The 24,812-nt window shown below is 55.8% G+C and overlaps 1 protein-coding gene across 2 annotated transcripts in view; it reads right to left on the bottom strand.

Annotated features, from left to right (window-relative positions):
• ZBTB7C (zinc finger and BTB domain containing 7C) overlaps positions 1-24,812 on the bottom strand; it is a 298,354-nt gene that overhangs the window by 2,825 nt on the left and 270,717 nt on the right. For both annotated transcript variants that reach the window (XM_036010240.1, XM_028523523.2), the window contains one exon: positions 8,430-9,656. In XM_036010240.1, coding sequence (XP_035866133.1) covers positions 8,430-9,640 — 1,211 coding nt within the window. In that variant the 5' untranslated portion in view covers positions 9,641-9,656. The remainder of the gene's footprint in view (positions 1-8,429; positions 9,657-24,812) is intronic.

Raw genomic sequence — 24,812 nt, 5'->3', positions numbered from 1 at the left:
CAGAAGCCAGCAGTCCGTCCTTGGTCCTCCAATGGGGCAGTGGCCTGTGACACTGAGTTGCACCTTAACTTCATGCCCACTTCCCTCCAGTCTATCCGTGCTTTTGCCCAGAGACCCCCGGCCCACCCCAGCCTGACTGTGGGGCTCCGTCTGTCTTCAGGGCTAATCTGGGAGGCTACAGAAACCGGCACACCTTGTTCAAGTCTCCTGCACTGTGGTTTCTGATCCCAAGCCCTAGGCTCTGCTCTTTGTCTGCAGACAATTCTAGGGTTTACAAAAGAGCCAGGTGCAACAAGAATGCAGCCTAATCTACGGCAAAGCCTCTCAGGGTTTAAGCGGCATTATTCAGAGGTAAGGTGTGGTGTCGGGGTGGGGCTGGCATTGGGGGTTTGGGAGCCCCTGCTCCAGCTGCAGACCCACCGCTAACATGCTGAGTGACTTAACCTCTCTGCACAGAGCTGCACCTAGGGCCCGACATCAGTTCCTATGGTCCAGGTCTGACGAGGAGAAATCTGGGTTTGCATTGCACTAGATTCAGCATACCTCCTAGCGGTCTTGAGGGGGAAACTGACATCCCAGGGTCTTCTTCCTCAAGACTGAGTCTGCAGGAACCAGCTAGCAGAGGCCTTCAGCCTGGCTGACACACAGAGTCAGCTGGGCGGCAAGGGCTCCTCTTGGGATCATTCTGAAGCCTTCCCTGGCCGGGCCGCAGGCCAAGCAGCTCTGGGTCCCGTCTCCCACCTCCTCCCTGCAGGTGTGGCTTGGGTGGAACGTCTGTCTGCCTGTAATTTTTGCCTCGGCTTTGAGGTCGGAGCAGATGTGGAGCTCAGGAGTCCGCCCTAAAATGGCCAGATTTAAATAAACCACCCTCCACATAACCCCAGGACAGCGGGAGCAGAGGTCCTGGTCTCCTGCCACTAGAGGTCTCACTGGCTCTCATTTTCAGACTGGTTCCCCAGGGGTGGGGCAGGTTGGCCTTGTGTACCCTGCCAGGGACCAGGGGAGGAGGAGGACAGGAAGGGACAGATCTCCCTTCCACCTGTGCCCACAGGAAGGCTGGAGGGCATCTGGGAAATGGAGGTGGGGGTGGGGAGTAAGATGGGCAGGAAGGAGGAAGTGAGCTGGCTGGTGTCCTCCACACACCAGACTCCCCTCGCTTCCACTTCCCCTGTCGCTGCCCCTCCCCCAACCCACCAGCTGCCCCCAGGCTGCATAGTACCCTGCTGTGATATCCCACACTTTCCCCCATGCCCAGCATGCTGCCCTTATAGTATCTACAACCCTCCTTTCATCTGGCAATTGAATGCTTGAGCAAGAAGGGGCCTTAGAGAGCATCTGGGCCAGTGAGTCTCAGGCTGGAGTGCATGCCAGAAGCAGTACCAGGGCCTGATGCCACAGGGCGCTGGTCCCCACTCCCAGGAGCCTCTGATTCAGTAGGCGTGGGGCAGAGAGGGCAGAGATCTGCACTTCCAATAAGCTGACAGGTGCTGCTGCTGAAGCTCATCCATGCACCCCGCTGAGAACCAGAGCCCTAGGCCAACCCTTCACTCTACAGGTGGGCCAACCGAGGCCAGGGAGGGGCCCTCACGAGGTCACCCCAAGGTTACTGGCAGAGCTGGGACTAGAATTCAGGCCTGCTGGCTCCCAGCCGGGGGCCCTTTCCTCACACTGCAGGAAATATAGCGTTTCCACTCCTGCTTCTTCACAAAGAGGAGCTGCTCACGGAGACGGCACGAATGAAGTCAGAAAGTGTTTTAATCTCAGGGGCTGAGCTCTCAGTCACTTCCCTTCAGGCCCGGAGGCCTGTGTCCTGCTTAAAATCTCCCCAGGCTTCCTCTGTCCCAGGGCCCGTGTGCCAACTTTCCCATTAGCGTGGCTTTCGCGGCTCCTTACGAGCTCACTCCCGCCCGGTTACAAGATGACAACGCTCAGGGGACCCCTGGTGACTCCAGTGTGAAAGACTAGTGCAGACTACAAAGTCGCCGAGAGAGAGTAGATCTTAACCGTTCTCACCACACCTGCACCAAAAAGGTAACTGTGTGAGGTGATAAATGTCAACTAACCTCATCGTGGTGATCATTTCGTAATATATACACATATCAAATCATCACGCTGTATACTTTAAACACACACGATGATATATATCCACTGTATCTCAGTGAAGCTGGAGGACAAGATCACCCCACCTGCTTTGCCAGCCCCGCCCCTCCCTGTGCTGAGCACTGCACCCGCACCCACGTGGGGGTGCTGGCCCCTAGGCCAGCTTCCGGTCCAGTCCGCAGGAGCTGGACTTCCAGTGCTGCTCCCCCCAGCGCAGACAGGGCCTGCCATATTATGGGATGGATGCTTGACAAACCCTGGCTCCTTCCCCTGATGGGTATACCTTTTTTTAAAATGTTTTACAGTTGTTTCAATAATTTCCCACTTTGCCACCTCCACCCAGGCTGCCCCCCACTTCCACAGTCAATCCCCACCCCTCCATCCGTGTCCATCGGTCCTTCATATATGTTCCTAGACCTTCTGGGTATATCTTGTTAACACTTGGACACCAGTCCTTCATCCTCGGGGTCCTGCTGCAGATCCCAGTGTGCTAGCTCCTTCTTTCCGGCTGTGAGCCCCCGGTCCCAGGCCTCCTCCCCCTGCACCCACCTCTTCCATCCCTGAGTTCACTTCTGCAAACTGCCGCACCTGAAATGCCTCCCACCCTCAATCCCCCTGATCCTCCCAGGTCAAACTTAAGGGTAATCCTCTACAAACCCTTCCCTGGCCACTCAGGTTCTGCCCTTTGCCCTGACCTCCCAGAGCACCTCTGACCTGAACATGGTGCCCCTTGCAAGACCGCAGGAGGGACAGCAGGGAGCAATAGAAGAAGTGTCAGCATTGTCTGCTCCGGCCACCTAATGGCCCCAAATGTGCCAGCACTGCCCTCCCAGCGGGTCGTGAGCTCTAGGGCCAAGCCTCGCTGTCTGTCCACGCTGCCTGTGGCCCCTGCTCAACCACCCAGGTGCTCCTGGCAGATGGGGACATTGTTCAGAGGCCCCCTTCGCTGCCTTTATTGTACATCCCTGTTATTTCCAGGGCAGGGGCTGTCACTGCACCGATTCCCCTAGGTGCCCCTCGTGCACTCCCTGTCCCTGGCTGTCTTGTTAGGCGCCCAGCTGACAGGATGAAGCAGGAGGCAGAAAATTCACGGGCAAGGAGCACTGGCCCTGGCTGATGTGGGGGAGAAAGCCAGGCTCCTGGGCATTCCCCTCAGTACATTAGCGCCCATCAGGCACCTCCCACGCTCCAGGCAGCAATGCCTCACTCACTGCAGCCGAAGCAGCCAGTGTTTCCATCCTGCTCAGGAGGAGACGAGGGCGAAGAGGGTGCCGCCAGGCATCCACAGCTTTCCTGATCTTGGGCAACATGTGATTGGAGTCACCAAACTGCGAGCGACCTTAGAGATACCTGCTCCAACCCCCTCACGTACACATGGGCAGACTGAGGCCCAGAGAAGGCAGTGGACTTGGCCGAAGTCGCACAGCTGGTTAGAGGCAGAGCCAGGCCTGGACCTGGGGGTCCTGATGATCACCCCTGGCCTCTCTCTGAGGCGCCACCGTGCGCTGAGGGACACCGCGCTCTACCTTCACTCATTCAGCAGCAATTTGCGAACCAGGTGCAGCGTTCCCGGCCCTCGCTCAGCACGGGGCCCAGAGGCACTGGTCCCTGCTCTGGTAAGAACCTGTCAGACACTGTGCATTCTGCCCCGTGCCCAACACTGAATGTGGAATGGATGTTCCTGGAGCATCTGATGACTGACCAGTGACCTGCCGGTGCAGGGCCAGTTCTCAGAGGCTCAGCTCCACACCCAACATGGTCCTCTCTGGCCCTGACCCCCTCATTCCTGTATCCTGCACCCGAGACCAGCCAGGTCACGTGCACCCAAACCTGGATCTGCAATCCCCCGCCAGCCAGGAGGATTCGGCATGAGAAGGATGTGCCCGTCCTCATGAGCTCATCCCCCTGAGCGAAAGGAAGGGGCCGCGGGTCTCGCCTCGGGTCCTCGGCCCCCACGCAGGCCCCCACTCAAGCTAATGTGTTCCCAGCACCATTCTCCAGACTTCTGGGTAACCTGATGGTCTGAGACCAACTCTCTTCCTGCTGCCACTGCTAATGACATTGCATTATCTTAATAAGGTCCCCAGAGCTGCCAGGAGCGGGAGGACTAGAAGGAAAATATAGAACAAAAAAGAAGCCCGGCCCCTGGCCTTGCTGGCAGAGCAGACGCTGCAGGCTGCAGCAGCGAGCAGCGGCGTTGGGTGGACTGGAGGCGGGCGCCGAGGGTGGGAGGCCGCAGCCTTTGGGGGATGCTGGCGGGGCGTCCAGTGGAGGCTGGTGAGATCATGGCTCACCAGAGGGTGGCTTCTCAGAGCAGTGGCCGTCCATCTTTTCCCAGGGACCAGATAGGACTTCCGTTGCTTGGGGGCCGGTCCCTCCGCCAGTCCCACAGTTGCATGGCTTTGTTCCCTACCTGGCTGTACGTGGCTGGGCACCTCTGACAGCCTGGCTGCAGGGCCGCTGCAGAGTAGAGGGCTGCCCAGCCATGCTCTCTAGGAGTCCCCTGCCCCACCCAGCTGCCTGCACTCCAGGACTGACGTGACAGGTATTAGGAGGAATTAAGGGTCTTCTGAGGCCCAGTGGTCAGCAGTGGTGAGCGCTGCAGTGGGGTACCCTGGGGCCCCCTCGGTCTGGGAGGGCAGCAGCACTGCTCTGCGGGCAGAGGGGACACACGCCTTCTCATCTTCCCAGCTCACTCGCCCCCCTTTCTTCAAGGCCGGTCCTCGGAGCCACGTCCGGCAGAGCCCTGTGGTCCTGACCCTCGGCCCTGCTGCCGGACTTTCTGGAACTGGAGGGCCCCCTGATGAGGAGGGTCTGGGGGAGTCCTAATCCAGACTGCGTCTGCACTGGGCCCTGTTCCTCTCTCCCAAGGTGGTGCACCTGTGACTGATTGTGGCCAAGGCCATCTCGCTATGGTAGAACAGACACTGGCCTTTTCCAGGGAGAAAATGGCCCCAAGGGACTGTGCCTGGAGAGTGTAAACACGGGCTCAGGCCCAGGTGGAGGGACTCGGAGTGGTGACCGGAGCTAAGAGGGGGCAGCATGGGCCAGAGAAACACAGTCTTTGAGTCCCTGCTTGGGGCTGCAGGGGTGTCTCCTTCGTGGACTTGCAACCAGGGCCGGGACAACCGGTGGGACCTGGAGCTGATTCAGGGGAGAGGGTCCTGACACCGAGGAACAGAGAACACCCTGGCGGGCGGGCTTTAGGGAGAGAAGGGCTCTGATGGAGGGACCCCCAACCCCTCCTCCCCGTTGTGGCTGCTGCAGTCATCAGGAATGACGTCCTCATGGGTCGTGGACATTCTTGGCATTGGCACCCGAGGCCATAACTTGGAGCATGTGCCAAAGTGCCACCTTGCAGTGTAGGGTAGTGCCCTCCAAGAGGGATGGGAGGCGGGTCAGCGTTAAGGAGAGAGGAAGGGAGGCCTGGCCAGAGAGCAGAAGCCCCGCTGACATCCAGAAAGGGAAAGTGTGCAAGGGGAGGGTTGAGGGCAGCAGATCGGGGCTCCCTGGTCCCCTGGGGGCCCAGTCCCAGGGTGTGGCCTGGCCCTGCAAGGGAGCCTGGGAATCCTGAGTCACAGAGGCAGCAGCTGCTGCTTTAAATGGCTGCTGAAGAGCCTCCAGCTGGGGAGGGAGGGAAGGAGGTATGGAGGGTGGCTGTAGGAAGTTAGCCACAAAGGTCCCTGGGGTAAGGCTACAAGGGTCTTGGCTACAAACAGTTACAGGAAACTCCCACCTGGACAGGCCAGCATTGGTGCTCTTCAACGACCAGAAAGAATCCTTGCAGGGCGGTGCTAGGGAGGCAGCAGGAGGGCAGCAGGGAACCAGTGAATCTAAAGAATGTGCCGGGGAAGGGGGTCGGAGGTTCGACATGGATGGCCACAGCCCACAGGGAGATACACAGTCCCCTATTCAAAGGAGCAGGAGAATCTTGCCCGGCCTCCCAGGAAGGAGGTGAGAGGTCTTCTGATCTCTCTCAGGATGTCAGAGCCCGGTGGGAACGGGGGAAGGGGGCGGGGGAGGTGCTGGTGGAGGCTGGAATGCAGCTGCTTTAGCCCAAGGCAGGCCTGGGGCCCGATGCAGTCTGGCTGCTGAGGAGGGCAGGGCAGGTGGCTGGAGGGCCAGGATGCCCCGGCTGATCTGAGCTGGAGGGGAGGGGAGGCTGCAGGCTCAGAGGCTGCCCTGAGCCATCATCAGGAATGCGCTGGGAGGGAGGGCTCCGGAATGCAGCCCTCCTGTGTAACCCAGCCGCCCTGCCCAAACCAGGAGGCCCGCTCAGAGAATGTTCTAGTGTCAGGAGGGCAAAAAGTCTGTGTGCAGTGACTGACCAAGTTTAAAACTTTCCCTGGGGTAGCCAGGACCCAAGGACTGGTGGGGCCCTCACAGAAAGCTGCGTGTGGCAGAGGCCTGGAGAGGAGGCACAGAGAGGGAATAAAGAGGGGGACTTGGGGGCTGGGCAGGGTCACTCTGCAGTAGCCTGAGACATGCATCCTGTTGAAGCCATAGACCAGAGTCTCCTCTGAAAGGAGAGGTGTCTCAGTGGCAGCCACCTGTGCAGGGGACAGGCATGGAAATTAGGGAGCTGGGCCCTGGATGGCAGGAAGGGATGCTCTGAGCTACTCAGGGGCCGGCTTTCTGGGATCCGGCCAGTGATGAGTGTCAGCTCTTTGGAGATTCCTTGGGGCTGGGCTCCGCTGGGCTGGAGATGTGTGAACTGCACTTGACTTGGATTATGTTCTGGTTGAACTTCCCTCTGGTATTCTGGGCTCTTGTCAGCCTCAGACAGGGGCTCTCAGGGGCTCCAGAGGGGCTCTGTGGGGCAAGTGAATTCAGGAGAGGGCAGGGGTGGGAGGAGAGGGAAGCATGGCCTAAGGCGGTAGGGCCATTAGTAAAAGGCACCTGAGGGCAGGCGAATGGCCAGCATTTAGGCCCACCTGCTGTGCCCCTGGAGGTTCCCCCTGCACTGTTAGCTCCAAGTATGGGGAGAGATTCAGTTTGGGGGTTCCCTCACAGAAGCAGCTGTGGGAGGACTCCAAGGCCACCTTGGAGACAATCAGTATGGTCCTTCAAAGCAGTCGCCGAATGAGCCTGCCAGGCTGTTTCAGCAACGCCACTGTCGCCTGAACACATTTCTGGTGCCCTCCTCTGGAAACCTCTGATAGAGCTTTAAGCCACCCCAAAGAGTCGGTCTCATTACTTTACAGAACTTGTTTTCCCCTGAAAAACATGACCCCGGCTCAATAGTTGACATGATTCGAATTTCACTGTGTCCTTAAAGGCCAAAGCTTTGGGCCCACTGAAGAAAATCAAAAGAATGAGCCCCCAGCTGTTCCCACGATAAGTTTCCAAGGGGACTGGGGTGGCCGCAGCCCTTGGCACAAGCGTGAGTCTCTCAAGGTGAGCTCTCCCACCGGACGGTGGGGGAGGACCTCATCTAGGAAGTCGTGCTCACGGGGCGGATGGCCAGCAGGCTCTGTCTGCACCCGACACGTGGAAATGACCCAGCCCTGATGCAAGGCCACCTGCCACAACTTCCCGCACTGCAGACAGAGCTGGGAAAGCCAGCCTCACAGCGGTGACCACGAACAGCACCGGCACGCCACAGTCTGCCCGAGAGAGGCGCATCGAAACCTAGCAGTGGACGAATCTGACTCCCGTCAGTTTTGGCTATAAAACTTCAGAATTGTCTGTAGCCTCCTGGTCATAGATTTTCTAGCTGCATTTATGAGCGGCCGAGCAACCACTGGGAGGCAGAGTGCTCTCCTGTGAACACAGGCCACATCTGCCTTCCCATCTTCCTGGGCGCAGCTGGGGCGACACCCGCGTATTAACTGTATATGAGGAATACAGTTAGGACAGCCCGGGCACGCTGAACACGCCAAAGAAAATAAAGGGGCTGCGCTCCTCTGGGGAACTTAGGACGGCTTCCATGGATCTACAGTGGGGAGTGGGAGAGGAAGGCCAAGCGAGCGAGCAAGTGAGCAAGGCACCCAGACCCCTGCTTCTGCCTTAACCAGAACAGCTCTGCTCTGACCTGTTTTATATCTTGGCCTTCCACCTAATATTGTATTTAAGAAAATATTTTTTAAAGTAAATTTCAGCTGTTAAAAAGAGCTTGAAAATCACCACGGCAGGTAATGCCCAGCACGCCTTCCAGCAATGAACTTGGCGTACATCTAGGGCGCAGTTGGACCTCCCCTAAACTGGGTCTCTCTCTCCATCCCAGCCCTCCGCCACCCGTGCCCCTCCCTCTCTGCTGTCACCCCCGAGACCGCCGACCCTCTCCCAGCCCCACTCAGGGCCCCCCACCTGGGGCGTGCGGTGCGCACCTGGTGAAGCGGACCTCGCAGATGTTACACATGTACGGCTTCTCCCCGGTGTGGGTCCGCATGTGCCGCGGCAGCTTCCCGGCCCCCATGATGACTTTGTGGCAGATGGGGCACTGCTGAGAGGCCTTGGGCTTCAGTTTGCGCTCCTCCACCAGCGGCCAGGGTGGGAAGAGGCCCCCCAGGTGGGTGGCGCTCAGGAAGTTGAGATAGGCACCATAGTCATTCTCTGACTTGATGGAGCTCAGCGGCCCCCCGGCAAGGTCTGGGAACATGTCCTTGAAGAAGTCATTCGGGAAGGGTGGGGGTGGGGGTGGGGGCAGCTCCTCTTTCTCCTCCTCCTTGATCTTCCGATTCTTGATGACCAGGTCCAGTGGCCCATTGTCCATGGGCTGCTCGGGCAGCTGGGCAAAGGCACCAAAGTCCCCTGGCCAGAGGTGTGGGAAGAAGTCCGGGGCGAAGGGAGATAAGGAGGGTCTCCTGTCGGGGATGTTGGCTTTGGGGTACAGGTTCTCCCTCAGCAGAGACTCAATGGAGAAGTCCCGGATCACACCCAGGTGGCCAGGGCTGCTGGCCTGGAAGGAGTCCGGGAAGTCCCTGGGTGTGTCTGAATAGGCCTTCTCCGTGAGGTGGTCCGTCTTGGAAGGGCTTTGGTGGCAGTTGATGTCCTGGGGATCAGGCAAGTTTTCTTGATCAGCAAAATCCTCTGTATCGTCGTCCTCTTCCTCGTCTTCCTCCTCTTCCTCCTCCTCCTCATCCTCCTCATCGTCGTCATCCTCGTCGTCATCATCGTCCTCCTTGTCGTCCTCCTCCCCGCCGTCCCCCCCGGGCTCCATGATCTCCAGGCACACGTTCACGATGCACTGGATCTCCAGCATCCGGGCGGCGTTGAGGATGTGCTTGACGTTGGAGGCGGTGATGGTGAGCGTGGAGGTGTAGGCGAACTCCAGGATGGCGGCCAGGGCCTCGGGCTGGACAAAGTCGATCTCATAGACGTAGGGCTGGCTCGCTAAGGTGCCGGCCGTGAAGAGCTTCTTGAAGTACTTGCTGCAGGCCGCCAGGACGGAGCGGTGGGTGCGGTACTCCTGCTCCTGCACCACCAGGAGCACGTCGCAGAGCAGGCCGTCATGCCGCTGCTCGTTCAGGCTGCACAGCACCTCGCTGCTGTGGTTGGGGAAGGGAATGCCAATGAGCTCGTCAATGCCATTGGCCATGGTCTCGGCCAGAGCCCTGCAGAGGGACACAGAGAAGGAGACCGGAGTTAGAGGACATGGTCCTGGACAAGGGGACACCCAGCTCTGGGACGCTGGACAAGGGAGGAAGTGAGGCTGGTGGACACGCTGGCCCACACCACCCCTGCCTTTGCTTAAGGCTTCCCCCTCCGCCAGAAATCCAGCCCTTCTCCATCTCAGCTTTTCTAAATCCCACCTGCAAGGCAGAGCCCAGCTCACAAGCTGGGGCTTTTCACCATATACCATGGGGTCTTTTCCTGGACCCTAGGGCCCTTGGAGTTGAACTTCTCTTGGGGCAGTTGGCATACGTCCTTTAGCAAAGGCTATGTAAGCTTCTTGGGGGACGATCTCACTGAACTCAGCTTCGTGGACGTGCCGCACACAGTGGGCATCGGGGCGGACTGCCTCCCGACACTCGGCTGCCCTGGTGAGCTACGTCCACTACTTCCGCACACGGCGTCTGTGGGTCAAGGGCCAAAGGGGGAAGGTTCCCGCATGACTCAGGGCTGATGCTGAGAAAACACTCCGGTTTATTGCACAACTCCTCTGACCCCTGTAACAGGCTCACGTTTGGCTACTATGGGCTGCTGTCGGGGGCTGAGTTGTGTCCCCCACCAAATTCAGTTCGAGGTTGAAGTCGTAACCCCCAGCAGCTCAGAATGTGACTGCATTTGGAGGTGGGACCTTTAAAGCGGCAACTGAGGTTAAAATGGGGTCACATGAGTGGGCCCCAATCCACTGTGGCTGGTGTCCTTGTAAAGGGGGATTAAGACACAGGCTCACAGAGAAAAGCCCATGTGAGAAGACAGCCATCTGTAAGCCAAGGAGAGAGGCCTCAGAAGAAACCAGCGCTGCCAGCATCTTGACCTTGGACTTTGAGCCTCCAGAACTGTGAGGAAATAAATTTCTGTTGGGCAAGCCATCCAGTCCGTGGCGCTTGTTATAGCAGCCCTAGAAAACTGGCACAGCTACTAGGGATCTCAAGGCCAGTTTTGTGACCCACGTTCAGCAAGGGGATGGGGCCTTCAGGCACGCGTTTTGCCTTCTGACCTTCCTTCTGTCTTCATCTTAGTTGTAGAAGTTTCCTTTCATTTACAGTTCTTGATTTTTTTCTTTTAAATACTGAATCCTACATATCCATGTCTGTGAGCCATTTCACCTATAAATAAACACTGAAATTCGATATTAAATTCAAGTGCATCATTAGTTCATTTATCCTGTTTGTACTCCGGTACCCTCAGGGAAACATCTCCCCGTGGGGAGAAGCTCTGTGAGACCCCTCCGCCTGGTGCGTGTCAAACATGAAGTCTGGCCAGCGAGAGCCACCAGCAGGCAGGTGTGTGGGACATGGGACAACAGGCAGCCCCTCTCTCCAGGGAGCAGAACTCACAGCCCAACTCGGCAGGTCGGGGCAAAGCTGGAGCGTGGCCCATGGCTAAATCCAAGCAGAGGCCTGGTCCTTGCCCTGGTGCAATTGCAATGGGGAAAAAGAAAGAACCAAAGCTGAAAGCCCCACACCCCAGGGGGAGGAGCTCTGGGGATCCCCACACATTTGTCTCCTGGACGTTTCTGCCCTGAGAAGGCTGATGCAAGGGGTTAGGGGGCAGTGAGAAGTGCCAGGACCATGACATGTCCCCGCACCAGGGGCCTGGTGAGGTGTGCAGGGTGCTGGGTGCTCCTCCCCATCCCCCTTCTTCTCCATCCCAGAGGGCCCGAGCCTGCCCTGCGCAATGTCAGCCGGCATGTGCTCAGGAGGTTTCCCAGCATGAAGGCCTCATTGCGTTCCTGCCTTCCCATCTCTAAAAGGGCCAGGGACCCCACAGGCCACGCACTCATTCCCTGAATAGTTATTGGGCTTCTCCCTGTGCCGGGCCCTGGGGCTGCACGGACAGCAGACCGAGAAGACCCTGCTCTAACAGAGCGCAGGGGGACACGACACTGCGAGACGGACAGAGCAAGCTCCGCTGAGGAGGAGCGAGCGCTCACCACGCAGCCACCCGAATGGCTAAGGTGACAAGCAGTGCTAACGTCACATGCTGGCAGTTGGGGGCAGAAACTGGATCACCCATACATGGCTGGTGGCCATATGAGTGTACAGCCATCCTGTGAAACCGCTTAGCAGTTTATTAAACCACGAAATAGGTATTGAGGAAATGGCACCTTTTTCTAATTTTCATGCAGCTTCCACATGAGTAGCAGGGTCCCACCCTCGGAGGGACCCCCCCCCCATCTGAAAAGACAGTGGATGAAGTGCCTCTTCAACTGTTAGGTTAAAAGCCCAAGTTGGTAAAACCTCAGGGAACTGGAGCCAAGTTTCCTTACTTGCTAAGAGCTATTCCTTTAAAGCTAAAAATGTTCCTGAATGGTAGTTTTGGGGAACAGTCCCACAATTCCTTAAGCTTTTCCCCACTTTCTTAAATAGAGGAGCCGACCCCGTGGGACTGTGTTGGTGGCCAGTGCCTCAGCCAGGCTCCCCGAGGGGTGGAGACGGCTGTCCCTTAGTCCGAACGGCCCCTCTCGGTGCTTCTGTAGCCGCGTCTGCTTGAGGCTGGGAAGCCGGAACCGTGGTGGTGAGACTGCTGCTCCAGCCCCCCGGGCCCCTGCGGCCTCACCTGGTCAGTGCGCGGTCACGGGGAATCTAACAAGCAGTGCGTCACGACTGTGAGAAGTCGGAAGCACAAAGTGGGCCTGGGTGAGGAAAGGGCGACAGGCCCGGTGACCCTGGACTCAAAGGCTGGTCTGCCCAGCAGCACCTTCTCACCGCGGCCTCCTCTGGAGCCTTTGTCCTGCTCCTGGGGGAGGGGGTGTCACCATACAGCTGGGGGCTGTCTTCCTGGGTGGGAGGCAAGGGTGGACTCTTGCTGTTTCTTGTCTCTTTGGAAAGAAGCGTCCCTGCCCTGCACTCTGGGAGCTGCCCTGGTGACCCTAAGATTCCCATGCCCTGGAGGGCCCAGACGGCAGTGTCCCAGAGGGGTGGCCATGCCCCACCCCTGCCTCCCTCCTTCCTGTCCAGGCCCGGGCAGTTTTGCCTCCAAGAATAACACGCTCAGGAAAGACAATCACACACCAAAACAAAACAAAATAAAACAAAACAAAACAAAGATTCTCAATAGCCAGGAGAGGCTTGGCACAAAATACGACCCTTTGGTACAAAGGGGGTAAAAAAATACGATATATATAGATAGGTCAGAAATAAAGGCGGAGGAGAAGCCTGGGAGTGGAGGAAGCAGGTTCAAGAGGAATAAGGCAGGGTGGGTGGAACCTTCTCAGGTGTGGTGGTTTCCATTCCAGCGGTCATGCCTCTGCCCGCGGTGGAAGGTTCTAGAGCCCAGTATGTTCACGCAGCCCTGTCTGACAAAGGCAGCACTTCCCATTCCTGGCCTTGGTTTATTCAACTGTGAAATGAGAACGTTACTCAGCTCAGGGAACCACCTGCGTTCCCCTCTCTCCCTATCAAGAGAAGGGGTCTTGCCCTCAGTTTACCACCTAAAGACAGACAGGGGGCTTCTTGGAGCAGAACGGAGAGTGGGGGAGGGTGGGGCTTGGAAGGGGTAAGAGGACCCCCACCACGCCGGTGCCTTGTAGAAACCTGCCTCCTGAAGTCCTCCAGATTAATGTCTGGAGCGTGACTTGAGTTTCGTTCTTATTTGTGTCCTGTTCAAATGACCAAATGAAGCCAGCCAGCCAGCCAGCATTTCTAAAAATCTTCAGTGCCAGCCACCCAGACCCCAGCTACCACTTTTCAAGTGCCTATAACCCGTCGGCCACGGCACCTCTAATCTTTCCCCAACGAGTGCCATTCTGAAAGGTGCACATTGTTTTCACTGCCTCCAACTCAGGCACGAAGAAGAGGAGAGGAGGTGTGGGGATGGTAGGCGACTTGCCCGATACCACAAGGAGGCTGAGCCAGGCTTTGAACCCAGCTGTATCTGGTACCAAGTTCATGTTCATCCTCTTTTACCACAAGGTCCAATTCGGGGGCCGGGGGTTTGAACTCTTTTCCCTCAAACGTCATCTCTTACTTGAGAGACTTGCTCAGAGCTAGGGTTGGGGGATGTGCACCGGGGAGCTGAGAGCCACACGTGCCGGGGGTGGGGTGGGGGCTCAGCGCTGAGTGTAAACGAGAGGTATGAACAGGAAGGCACCAGGCCCCCGTGGGCTGGGGGATCAGGCAGGAGGAGGGGGCTGTCCGAGCTGTGAAGGACAGAGAGGATTTTGTTGGGTAGAAGGGGGAAGGTTTTGGATTTCCAGAGTCCCCTCTAAAATGTGCCTAACCCAGACTCCAAATGGGATCGTGCAAGAAGCTGTTCTCAGCCAGCAAGTGCTGAGGTTGGCTGCCGACCACCTGACCCACCAAGGCCCACGCTGAGTGGTGGAGGGTGAGGACCTGCTCTCAGCCCACCCGTGTTCACACCGTGTCACCCATGCTGATGGCCTCTGGGACCTGGTGTTTCTGTCCTTGGGCTCAGTTTCTTCATCTGCACAATGGGGATGATACTAGTGTTGATGTCACAGAGTTGCTGTAGGGAGCTAAGGCACACAAAATGAGCTGAGGCACATAGTAGGTGCTCAACCAATGTTTGCAATTAGGAAGTCCAGGAAGGACCTAGAACCTTACCCGTGTTTTGGCAAAGGGAGGTGGGATCACACCGGGAACCAATTTGCCGTCTGCATAGGTTTGCAGAGACCCACACTACTCAGCACCTCTCCTGGCCGGAGACGCTGAGAACAGCTCCTACAAGCTCCCAGGGCCGCCCTGGCCTGTGTAGGGCATCGTTCTTCCAAGGTTCGTCCACATCTCCTGTCTCACATACTCTGTGAGGCAGGCGAGGCTGGTATCAACTTCATGCTCATTCTACAGACGGGGGAAAATGAGGCCCAGAGAGGAACCTGTGTCCAAGGTCACACAGCAGAGCAGTGTCTGCTAGAACCGGGAGTACGGTGTTTTGTCGCCACACCTGTGCCCTCAGCCAGGTGCAGCGTTGCTTGTCTAATAGGGGCCCCACATCCTAGGATTGTTTTTAACAGGGACGTGAGGTGCAGGGGTGTAGGCAAATGACACACTCCCGCTGCCCTCGGTCTGCCTACCTGGGAAATGGGGAAGTAATGTCTCGGACTTCACTTGCTCTGAGTGGGGTCTGTCACTTACATGCCTGTGTCATTCCCAGGATGCCATGAAGTATGACCATGGTAGACCCCGAATGAATGAGATCAGTTCCAGTACAGAGTAGAGACAGCACTGAAATCACAGGGGGCGGTCGAGTGGTCCCCATCCTCTGCCCTGGGGATACCTGACATTGGAACAGAGCCCCGCCATCCATCGGGCACTGACGTTCATTTATTTCCTCCTTATTATGGTCCGCATTGGTGGGGATTGGAGCGGCAAAGTGATTTCTTGATTTACTTGATTTCTGAGTCCCATCTCTTTCCTGTTCTCTATGGTTGCCTTATGGTAGTATGACTTGGGGGACAATTTTATTGCTCTGACCCACAAGTCCAGTGCCTCCCTAAATCCTGCTCAGCCCAGCAAATCTAGGGCTCAGGATGATGCTACCATCTGCCAAACCCCCGGGCAGGCTGGCCCCAGCCGGCATTCAGACTCCCACTGCCCTCGGAGTGGCCCACGGTCTCCAGCGTCCAGCCCTTTTGCTGCCAGAGACGGCAGCTTCCAAGCCGCCTGGCAGAGCTGGTGGCTGCAGTGACAGCAAGGAGTGCTGCACTTGTGGGTTCTTTTCTGGACTTGGGGAGGAGCAGGGCAGCCACCTGCATCTTTTGAGCAGGTTCTTGGTCCCTGTGGGCCGTGTGGGCACTGAAACCGGGAATGGGGTGGTGGGCGGGAGAGAGGACAGGGAGGCCGGGTCCAAGCAGCCGGATCTCTGCTGGGCCCGCCCCACCCGCCCTTGGCAGTTCCCCTGAGCAGGGTAGCCACACCTCTTGGCCCCAGGATGCCCTGGAGCCTTAGCCGCCACAGAGACTGGAGCCAGACGTGTGGGCTGGGAGGCTGGGCAGGGCCACCTCAACTTCTAGCCTGTACCCCGTCTGCCAGAGCACCCCAGGCAGAGCACCCACAGCTAGGTGAAGCCGGCCCCACCTGCTCTGCCACCTGCCAGGACATGTCCGAAGCCCACAGTCCCCAGCTCGCCCCGGGCCCAGGACATGGCGCTGGCTGGTCTCTGTGAAATGAGCTCTGAGCTTCGTTCCTCCACCAGATGTTCCCTTGCAGCTGGAAGGCAGGCCCTCCCTGACTCACACACTTGTGCTCCCCCAACTCTCTCCCAGTGCCCAGCCCCCACCCCGCACAGAACAAGGCTTGAGGACCAGGTGAGAGGAGGGGCCTAGTGGGCAGCAAACACTATGGGTTCCCACTCTGGCCACAGACACGTTTTCTCTGTGTCCTCACTTCTGGGGCCTGAGCTTCCCCCCCACCACGTGACCAGGCATCCAAGCCCCTTGTTCTCTACTGAACCCCCTGGGTTAACGATGCCACGGCCCTGTTGAGCTTTAGATTCAGAAAAGCCTGTTCACATCTCCTTTCTCCATACATTTCCCTGGGGTCCCTGGGGATGCAAAGAATTAGTTGGCACACTTTTCGGAAGGGAACCCTAAACTTACACTGGCACGCTGACCAGCCCACAGTCCCAGCGCTAGGTAAGTGACACAGACTCAGACCTCCGACTTGCAGCCCAGACTCTGCCCATGGCATCACCCCTTGCCGACCCCCTCCCCCATCAGCACCACGCCCACACTCCCCCCTACTTGGTTTTATCAGAACAAGGTCTGGGACGGCCCTCAGGGGTTGGGTGTGGGGGCAAGAGGCAGGGCGGGCTTCTCTCCCCCTCAGTTCTTACAGGGATGAAACACACACTAGGGACAGGCTGGAGGGGTACCTGGCGGGTGGTCCGAGAGATGGGCGTGGAAGAGTGAGAGGCAGCCCCGCACTCGGGCGTTGGCGATGGGTTGGGGGTGTGAGAGTCTGAGCTGTTCACTCGGCCCCGGAGGAACCCCTCATTCTTCCCAGCAGCTACCTGCCAGGAACCCGTTCGCTCGCCCAAGCCCTGGTTTGGAGCCTTCATTTTTCAAAGCACTTTCTCCTCCTTGATGGCAGATGAGGCCAGCATTATACCCATTTTACAGAGAAGGAAATAGCAGGCAAGTGAGGTTCAGGTCACAGAGCACTGTGGTTAAATGATTCCTGGACAGCCCACCTGTCCCTGGAAGCCACTGAGTTTTCTCCCACAGGAGCGGTAACCTTGTGGGAAAGATAGAAGGGTGGGTCTTGGAGGGGCTGCAGCGAGCTGGGGGGAGCTGGAGGGGCCCAGGGCAGTGGAGCAGGCCCGGGGGAGGGCCGCCTGCTGACGGCTGGAGCACCGGTGGGCTGGCCCGAGGGAGTCTGGGCCAGACAAATAAAGTGGTGCCCCTTCAGACTACTGTTCTTTAATTATTTAGTCATCCTTTATTTATTAGAGTGCGAGGTGGGGGTGGCGGGAGACTTGTTTCCTCTTAAAAAAAATCGCACCCTCTTTATGTTCAAAATAAAGGATTTACTACTCATGTTTATTACAGGCGATTTCCTGAGCCAGAAAACTCCCTGGGAGGCTTATTAAACCTTATTAAACCACTGAAAATTTAGATAATAAAATAAATCACTTGTCCCCCATAAACAGCACTAGGCCTGTGTTGCTGGATTCCAGAATCCCGCTCTCTGGGCTGCCGTTCGGGAGGTGTCCTGGCTGGTGGGCTGTCCCCCCCGCTGTCCCACAGTCCCACACTCCCTGGAGGTGGGAAGGCAGGGGACTCACAGGTGTCCCCTGGGAGCACTGCCGTTTTTAGCGCTGCCGCCCAGAGGCCCCAGCTCCTGGGGAGGCGTGGGGTGGCTTAGATTTTGCTGGCTAGTAAGGGGTTGTGTGTGCACACCTGCATGAAGTGGCATTTTGACCTTTCTGGGGATATTCCAGTGTCTCTTCTAGAAGGTGCCAATGCGGCCACACGGCTGGCCAGCCTCTGAGTGTGCTTTGCCTGCAGGCCACCCTGACCCGCATGCAGAGGTCTCCCAGGGCCGCGCTGCCGTCGCCAAGCCAGGGCCCTTCACGGTGGGAGAAGGGAAAGCTGGAAGATAAGTTCTGCCTAAGTTAAAAACACGAGGAGTAAGGTCTGCAAAGAGAGGCTAGCGCCCTTTTGGGGAGGAGGTATAATGAAAGCCTGCACCCACAAGTCTCTGCTCTGCAACTGAGGTGCAGGTGGCCCTGGACCCGCCGGGCTCCCTCTCTGAGCCTCCGTTTCTTCTTGACTGTGGAAGCCTCGGAAGGCCCCTTGCTGCCCCCACACTCGGTTCTATGGGTCCTCCCACTAATCCACTTAAATGTTGGCTTCCAGGGTGGATCCTTGGATTCCAAGGTCACAGACAGTTTACGTTGGGCTTTGAAAGGATGGGCATTCTATAAAGTCAGGGTGGGAGCGGCATCTGGCCCCCACTGGGCAGAGTGACGGCGGTGAGGCAAGTTGGTAAAAGTGCTTGACGTGTTTCCTCACCAGGCCCCCGAGGAAGGTGAGGAAGCGGATCCAGGTTTAGGTTCCCAACTGTCAGGCAGAGGCCAAGGACATTTGCTGGGGCATTGTCCGGGATGTGTACAAGTTCATTACCAACAACTCCACAGGCCCTGTGTGTGTGGGGGGGGGGTGTGGGGAGCAACAGGCAGGGACACAGCTTAACAGAGATTCACTCTGTAGGAGACAGAGGGTTAGTTCTCAGCGTCCTCCAACTGAAGTTGACAGAATCAAACAGACAACAGAGATGGCGTGAGTGCGTGCTCCGGGCTACTCGCTGTGCTAGACACTCTGTGTGGATGCTCTCATTAAGCCTCTCAGAAAACCCATGCGCCAGCGAGTGTCATCATTGTTACCCCCATTTTTCAAATGGGGAAACTGAGGTAGAGCTGGGACTCGCACCCAGCAGCTAGGCTCCAGGTTTCCCAAGCAGTCCCGAAGCTGCCTCTCAGCCCCAGGAGAATGTACCACCTTGTGCAGGGCTGGAGAAATGGGGGGATGGGGGGTGGGGGGAGAGGGGTGGGATTCCTGTCCTCCAGAACCCCCAGAAGAGTCGGAGATGGAGACGAGTCCAGTCAAGACCTAACACCAGTGCTAAGTGCAAGTTGAGGGTGTGGACATGGCCCCTTGGGGGCAGGGCCCAGGAGGTTGGGGCGGGGACTCCCTTGAGCTGAGCTTGGAGGCCCACAGGCAGCCCGGGGTGTGGGGCAAGAGTAAGAGAACAGTGTGTGGAAAGTAAGGCACGGAGGCTTGAGCTTAGTATGGCAGGAGCAACGAGTAGCGGAGGTGCTGGGTTCCCAGGCAGAGGCTCGGTGAGTGCAGAGAGGCGAGTGCGTGCACGGCAGGAAGTCAGGAAAGGCTCTGGACAGGAGAGGAATTGACAGCTGCCAGCAGCCGGCGGTCCTGGAGGAGGCAGGAAGGGCGGCTGCAAACCAGCTGGAAGACTGCACCTTCGGACCCGTGAAGCTGCCCCTCAGCCCCCACAGCCATGTCCCTGCCCCCTCCCTGCCCTTCCCCTGCCCCAGACCTCTGCGTGGGGTCGGTGTGTAGGGGCTCCGGTGCGGGAGGGGGTGCAGGGGAGGAGGGCAGAGTCACACTCCAGGGCCTCATCCAGGTGGAAGATGTGCTCGGTATGCCTCGAAAAACACTTCTGCCTCCCGCTGTTGTCCACTTCAGTCCGGAAACCAGGCCCCGATCAGCGGCCCCGCTGGCCAGCCGCAAGGGTCTGTGTTTTCCAAAGGAACCGAAACCTCGGATTTGCCTTCCACTCGCCCTTTCCTTCTAAGCAGACACCGTTCACCACGAGAACCGCCTGGCATTCAGCTGGGGAGAACAAACTGGAAGCTTGCAATTTCCAGGCTTAATTGCAGTTACACATAATATTATAATACAACTTTTATTGCTCTGAGAAAGTCCAAGCATTTCCTTTTCCTATTTATACTCGAGCCCAGTCCCTCCTCTGCTATAATTTCTCGCCTTGCCCGCTGCAGAAGCTGAAGGCTGGTCAGTTCAAGGGCAATTAGAATGTGAGTGGAAACTTAGTTAACAGATGTGACCGATCACTCACCATGTGCTTGACATGGGCTTCACGCGGTGTGGGGGTTTTAAACTAGCCCCCAAACCTGCTTTGGGGGGCTCTGGCTTCACTGCGCAGGTAAGACTAACCCACTGGATATGGAGTGCGTCCTCACCTAAAGCAACCAGTGTATAACGAAACCAGTTTTGACCTTGGCTGATTGATAGAAACAACAGGTAAGTTCCTACAGCGTCTCATCAAAGCGGAGCCCATCTATGTTGTTTGAGGACCTGCTGTATTAGAGAGAAACAGGAACCAAGAAGGAAGGAATCCATGTGAGCTGGGTCCTAGGATCAGGGATGTGGTGGCCCATAAGTGACTGGTGGGTGTCCGGGCTACAGACCCCCATGTCAGGCCCCCGTTTTGGAAGCTGCAGGGCGGCGTGCAGCAAGGGCCCGCTTCAAGGGCGGCGGCCGGGAGCCCAGTCTGCCCTGTGCGCTCCGTTCCCCAGTGCACCTCTCAAAGATGGCTTCCTTCCTTCCTTCCTCTGCCACAGGGGCCCAGCAGCGAGACCTGGACCCTCTTGCAGCCTCTGGGGAGGGTGCCTCACCGGCCAGCCCCTTACAGAGTGACACCCCACCCTCTCCCACCCTGACCACCGGGTCTCGTCTTCAATTTGCACCAAGAGCATTGGTCTCTAGGCTATCACACATTACAGTGAAAACATTGTCAAGACACGGGAATCCCTCAACCCCACACTCACCCCGCTCCCCCCTCCAGCCCGCAGAAGCCTGGCGGACCCACTGATGAGGAGGAACAGGCTCTGGGAGTCCCTCAAACCCAGCAAGGCTGGTCCCCCTTTGAAGTCTGAAGATCAAAATGGTTGAATAAGAAATACAAGGCTAGAAAGTTAGAAAAGAGTTGGCAAAAACCTCATTATTTGCAGAGGGTATGATTGGACGCTTTTCTATACAAACACTAGACAGGTTTAAAAAACAGGTTAGAGGATCCCATTTACTTGGCAACAGAAATAGATACAACACCGAGGAGTACGCTCCTAAGAGATGTGTAAGAGCTGTACAAGGGAAGTTTAAAAACACGGCCAGGGCCCTTTTTAAGAAAGGATTAAATGGAAAGCATACCCTGCTCTGGCATAGGGAGCCACGGTATTGTAAACATGCCAATTTTCCCTAAATAGTTCAATAAATGCAATGTGATCCCAATAAAAATAACCAGAATTTCTATTGAAATGAGATAAGCTGACTTTAAAGTTCATATAGGGAAAAAAGAAGCATTTGGGACTGGCCAAGAGACTTTCGAAACAGATGAGTAATGGGAGCAGAGGACTGGCCTTCCTGAATATAAAAACACATTATAAAGCCATAAAGTAAAATATTTGGTGCTGGATCATGAACAGAGAGACAGAGCAATAGAAAGTCACAGACAGTCCATAAAAAGACTCACATAAATTCATATACAGAAGAATTTAGCATATAATAAAGGTAGAATTTCAATTTTTATTTTCTGATAGATTTTTTTTTTCAAATTAATGAGATTGAGACAATTGGCCAATCATGTAGGAAACCAAACAAATCAAAACTTGGATGCCTTCATCCCTTCTCTCACCAAAATAAATGACAAGTACAGCAAATATCTGAAAGTTAAAGAAAGAAAAATCATGAAAAGGAAATATTGTGGAATCATTTTATCATCTCAAAAGGTAAGAGCTTTTTTAAGTGAGACAGAAAACCCAGAAGCCATGAAAAACTGATACATCTGACTAAGTAATGACTTAAACATTTGTGCAATTGTTTACACAACACAATCAAGACACAAATAACTGGGGAAAATATTTGTACAACATATGATGAATGCTAATTTCCTTCATAGAGAGAGTTTACAGTAAGTCGGGAAAAGACCTATAGCTTGCTGGGGAAGTTGGCAAAAAAAAAGCATGAACAGGGAAATCTGAGAAAAATAAATACAAATAGCTTTTAAAAAAGTGACAAATGCTCCATATCACTCAGCATGAGACATCAAAATTAAATGAATAGATTTGAATTTTCTTCAATCAGATGGCCAAAATAAAACAATTTTGAGGATCCAGAAACTTCCCTTATAGATATTTATCATTATAGTTTTATTAGCACATGTACTTGGTGTACGTAGCATTGATGCTACAGCCAAAGACTGGAGGAAACAGCGTGTTCACCAGGGGGAGGCGGTCCAGACCCAGTACGGCATACTATGCAGCCATCAAAAAGGGTGAGGCAACCTGAGTGTGGACGTATAGAGAACTATCTCTAAGACGGCACAGCAGAGCACGCTGCATCACACGCAGTTTGCCACCACCTGTGGAAAGATGACCACGTGTGTATATTTGTTTGGAGGTGTATGAGCTGTCTTTCAAAACTGGTTACCGGTTCTTTCTGAGATGGGGTTGGAGAGCTGCCACCGAGGGGTAGACAGCAGATTTGTTTTCCTATATGTTCTCTTTAGTGATATATTGTTTAAAGATTTTATTTACTTACTTTTTTAGAGAGAGGGGAAGGGAGGGAGAAAGAGAGGGAGAGAAACATCAGTGTGAGAGATACATCAATGTGTGGTTGCCTGTCACCCCTCCCCCGCCCCCCACTGGGGACCTGGCCCGCAACCCAGGACTGTGCCCTGACTGGGAATTGAACCCTCAACCTTTTGGTTTGCAGGCTGGGACTCAATCCACTAAGCCACACCAGCCAGGGCTCTTGAATGATATGTTGATTTAAAAGCCATTACTCTTTAAAATGTTGAGTGATTTGGATTCTCACCCCTCTCTCACAAACTCCCAAATCTTCTTTGGCATGTTTGGTAAAGTCTGACCACTACCGATCTGTTTGGGGGCCTTTCAGCTACTCGGTCTCAGTGTTTCTGTCTGTAAAATGGAGTTAATGACACCGGGCTGTCCATCTCACAGGTGGCTGTCAGGACCAGATGAGCATGGGGTGAGAGCAGCCGATGGCTGCCATGACGTCCCACAGGATGTTGAGCGTGGCCCACGTTCTGTCTAGCACCTGCCTACGGGAGGGCAATAGTCCTGTGGCTACCAAGGCAGACCATGCATGAAAGCTGTGTTCTTCAACCACAGAAGAAACAGAAACACCTGTTTCACATGTTAGCTCATTTGTCCCGCCCATTTTACAGATGTGGCTACTGAGCCCTAAAAGATTGAAGTGACCCACTCAGGCTGCCCGGAAAGGAAGAGGCTGAGTCTCCCCACCTGGACCCTGTCACCACTTTACTACAGAAATGTTGACGACTCCCTTAAGGGAATCCCACTGTCCCAGCCTGCCCATCACAGATGGTCCTCCACAGTGTGGTCTTGACCTAATTAGCCAATGCTCTCTGACCTGGTTTGTCTCTTTAAAGCCGTCCGTGCGCAGCCCTCCAAACACACCATGCCCATTTCGGCCTCTGTGCCTGTTCTTATAACCTGTCACACGTCCAGTCCCGCCTCTCTTGTCATCCCAGTGTCTTCCAGACCCTGTGTGAGTCTCCCCTCTTCCCTGACGCCTGCCCCCTCCCACCCAAGGACACTTTTGACTGTGTGGCAGCCCGCCTCCAGAATGGCTCCCGGCGGTCCCCGCATCCAGGTACGCACTCCTTGTGAGTTCCTTCCGCACGGCACCACGCCGGTCTGTGTGACCACAGAACGCAGGGAGGGGGTGGCTGAACTTCCAAAGCTGGGTTGTAGTAGACATTGCCACTTGGCCTTGCGTTCTCTTGGAACTCTTGCTGCGGGAAAACCAGTCACCAGCCACTTAAGCAGCCATCAGGAGGCCCAAATGAGGAGGAACTGAGGACTCCCACTAACGACCAGCGCCAACTTGCCAGCTACTGAGTGAGACATCTTCAAAGCAGGACCTGTGGTCCCAATCAAGCCTTCAGGTGACTGCAGCCTCATGCGCAACTAACTCTAAGGCCAAATACCATAGCCATGGTGCTCCTGAGTTCTTGACTGTAAAATCATGAGGATAATACATGTGATTGTTGTAGTAAGCTGCTCGAGTTTTGGAGCATTATTGTTACACAGCAACAACAAGTGCACACTCATCTTGACCCTTTCAGGAGTTAGGACCTTACTCCTTGGCCCTTACCCATTTGCTCTGTAACCTAACTTCTCTGTGTATGTGATCTCGTCTCCCCCACCGCTTCCCCCTCAAAAAAAAATAAACGTGTGGTTCCCAATTCCTCTCTATCTCCCATCATGCCTAGTAGAGGGCTGGGGACGGAGGGAGAGATCCACAAAGGTTTTCCAGCTTACTGTTCTGGGAAGAGGAGGCAGGTGAGTTAGAAAGGCTACAGCACGCAACTGCACAACGCTCCCTGCTTGACTGGTACCCTCATTAAGTATCAAACAAGTCACATGCAAACTACCTGCACACCCACCACCTAAGACCTACAACTCACCTTCACACCAGAGCATTCATGTGTGAGCGTTCCAACTGTTCTGCAGTGAGTCAGGCCCGGCACCCACCTCCGGGGAGGGAGGGAGGGAGGGACAGAGGGACAGAGGGAGGGGAGGGCCTGGAAAGGGCTCTTGCTTCCCACTTATTCCACCGAATGCTACTCATGATTTATTCGCTTGCTCCACACCCTTTCCAAAAATATTCCTTTCAAAGCCAGAGTGACGGCCCCCTCTTTCAGTATTTCTGAAGCTCAATTCTAAATAGATGGTATGCTTAAACCCAAAGAACAATTTAGGAATTTAAGAATCACACACAAAAAATATTGTGAAGGGAGCTGCTCCTCTTGTCTTTAGAATAGCCCCTGCCCCAGGCTCTCGCAGAGCCGCGGGCCCTGTCCCCAGAGACTGGTCTCCAAGTCCGCCCAGGCTATTTTCCCTGAAGGCGGCTGGGTGGGAGGGCACATCCCATCTCCCCTCTCCCCCTCCTCCCATCCCTTTCCCAGGCCTGCAGGCTGACTCTTCAAGCCTAATCAGAGAAAGTGGAAGGGAGGAGGGCCCTTCTGTAAAAGGGAGCCTCAAGGAGGCAGCCCCACCGGTTTTCTGGCCGGGTGGGCGGAGGTGACCAAAGATACAATTATCACGTAGCCCCT

This window comes from Phyllostomus discolor, chromosome 9 (genome assembly GCF_004126475.2).
Source record: "Phyllostomus discolor isolate MPI-MPIP mPhyDis1 chromosome 9, mPhyDis1.pri.v3, whole genome shotgun sequence".
Taxonomy (NCBI): domain Eukaryota; kingdom Metazoa; phylum Chordata; class Mammalia; order Chiroptera; family Phyllostomidae; genus Phyllostomus; species Phyllostomus discolor.
Note: the sequence above shows the minus strand (reverse complement) of the source record. Positions and strands in the feature narration are given on the sequence as shown.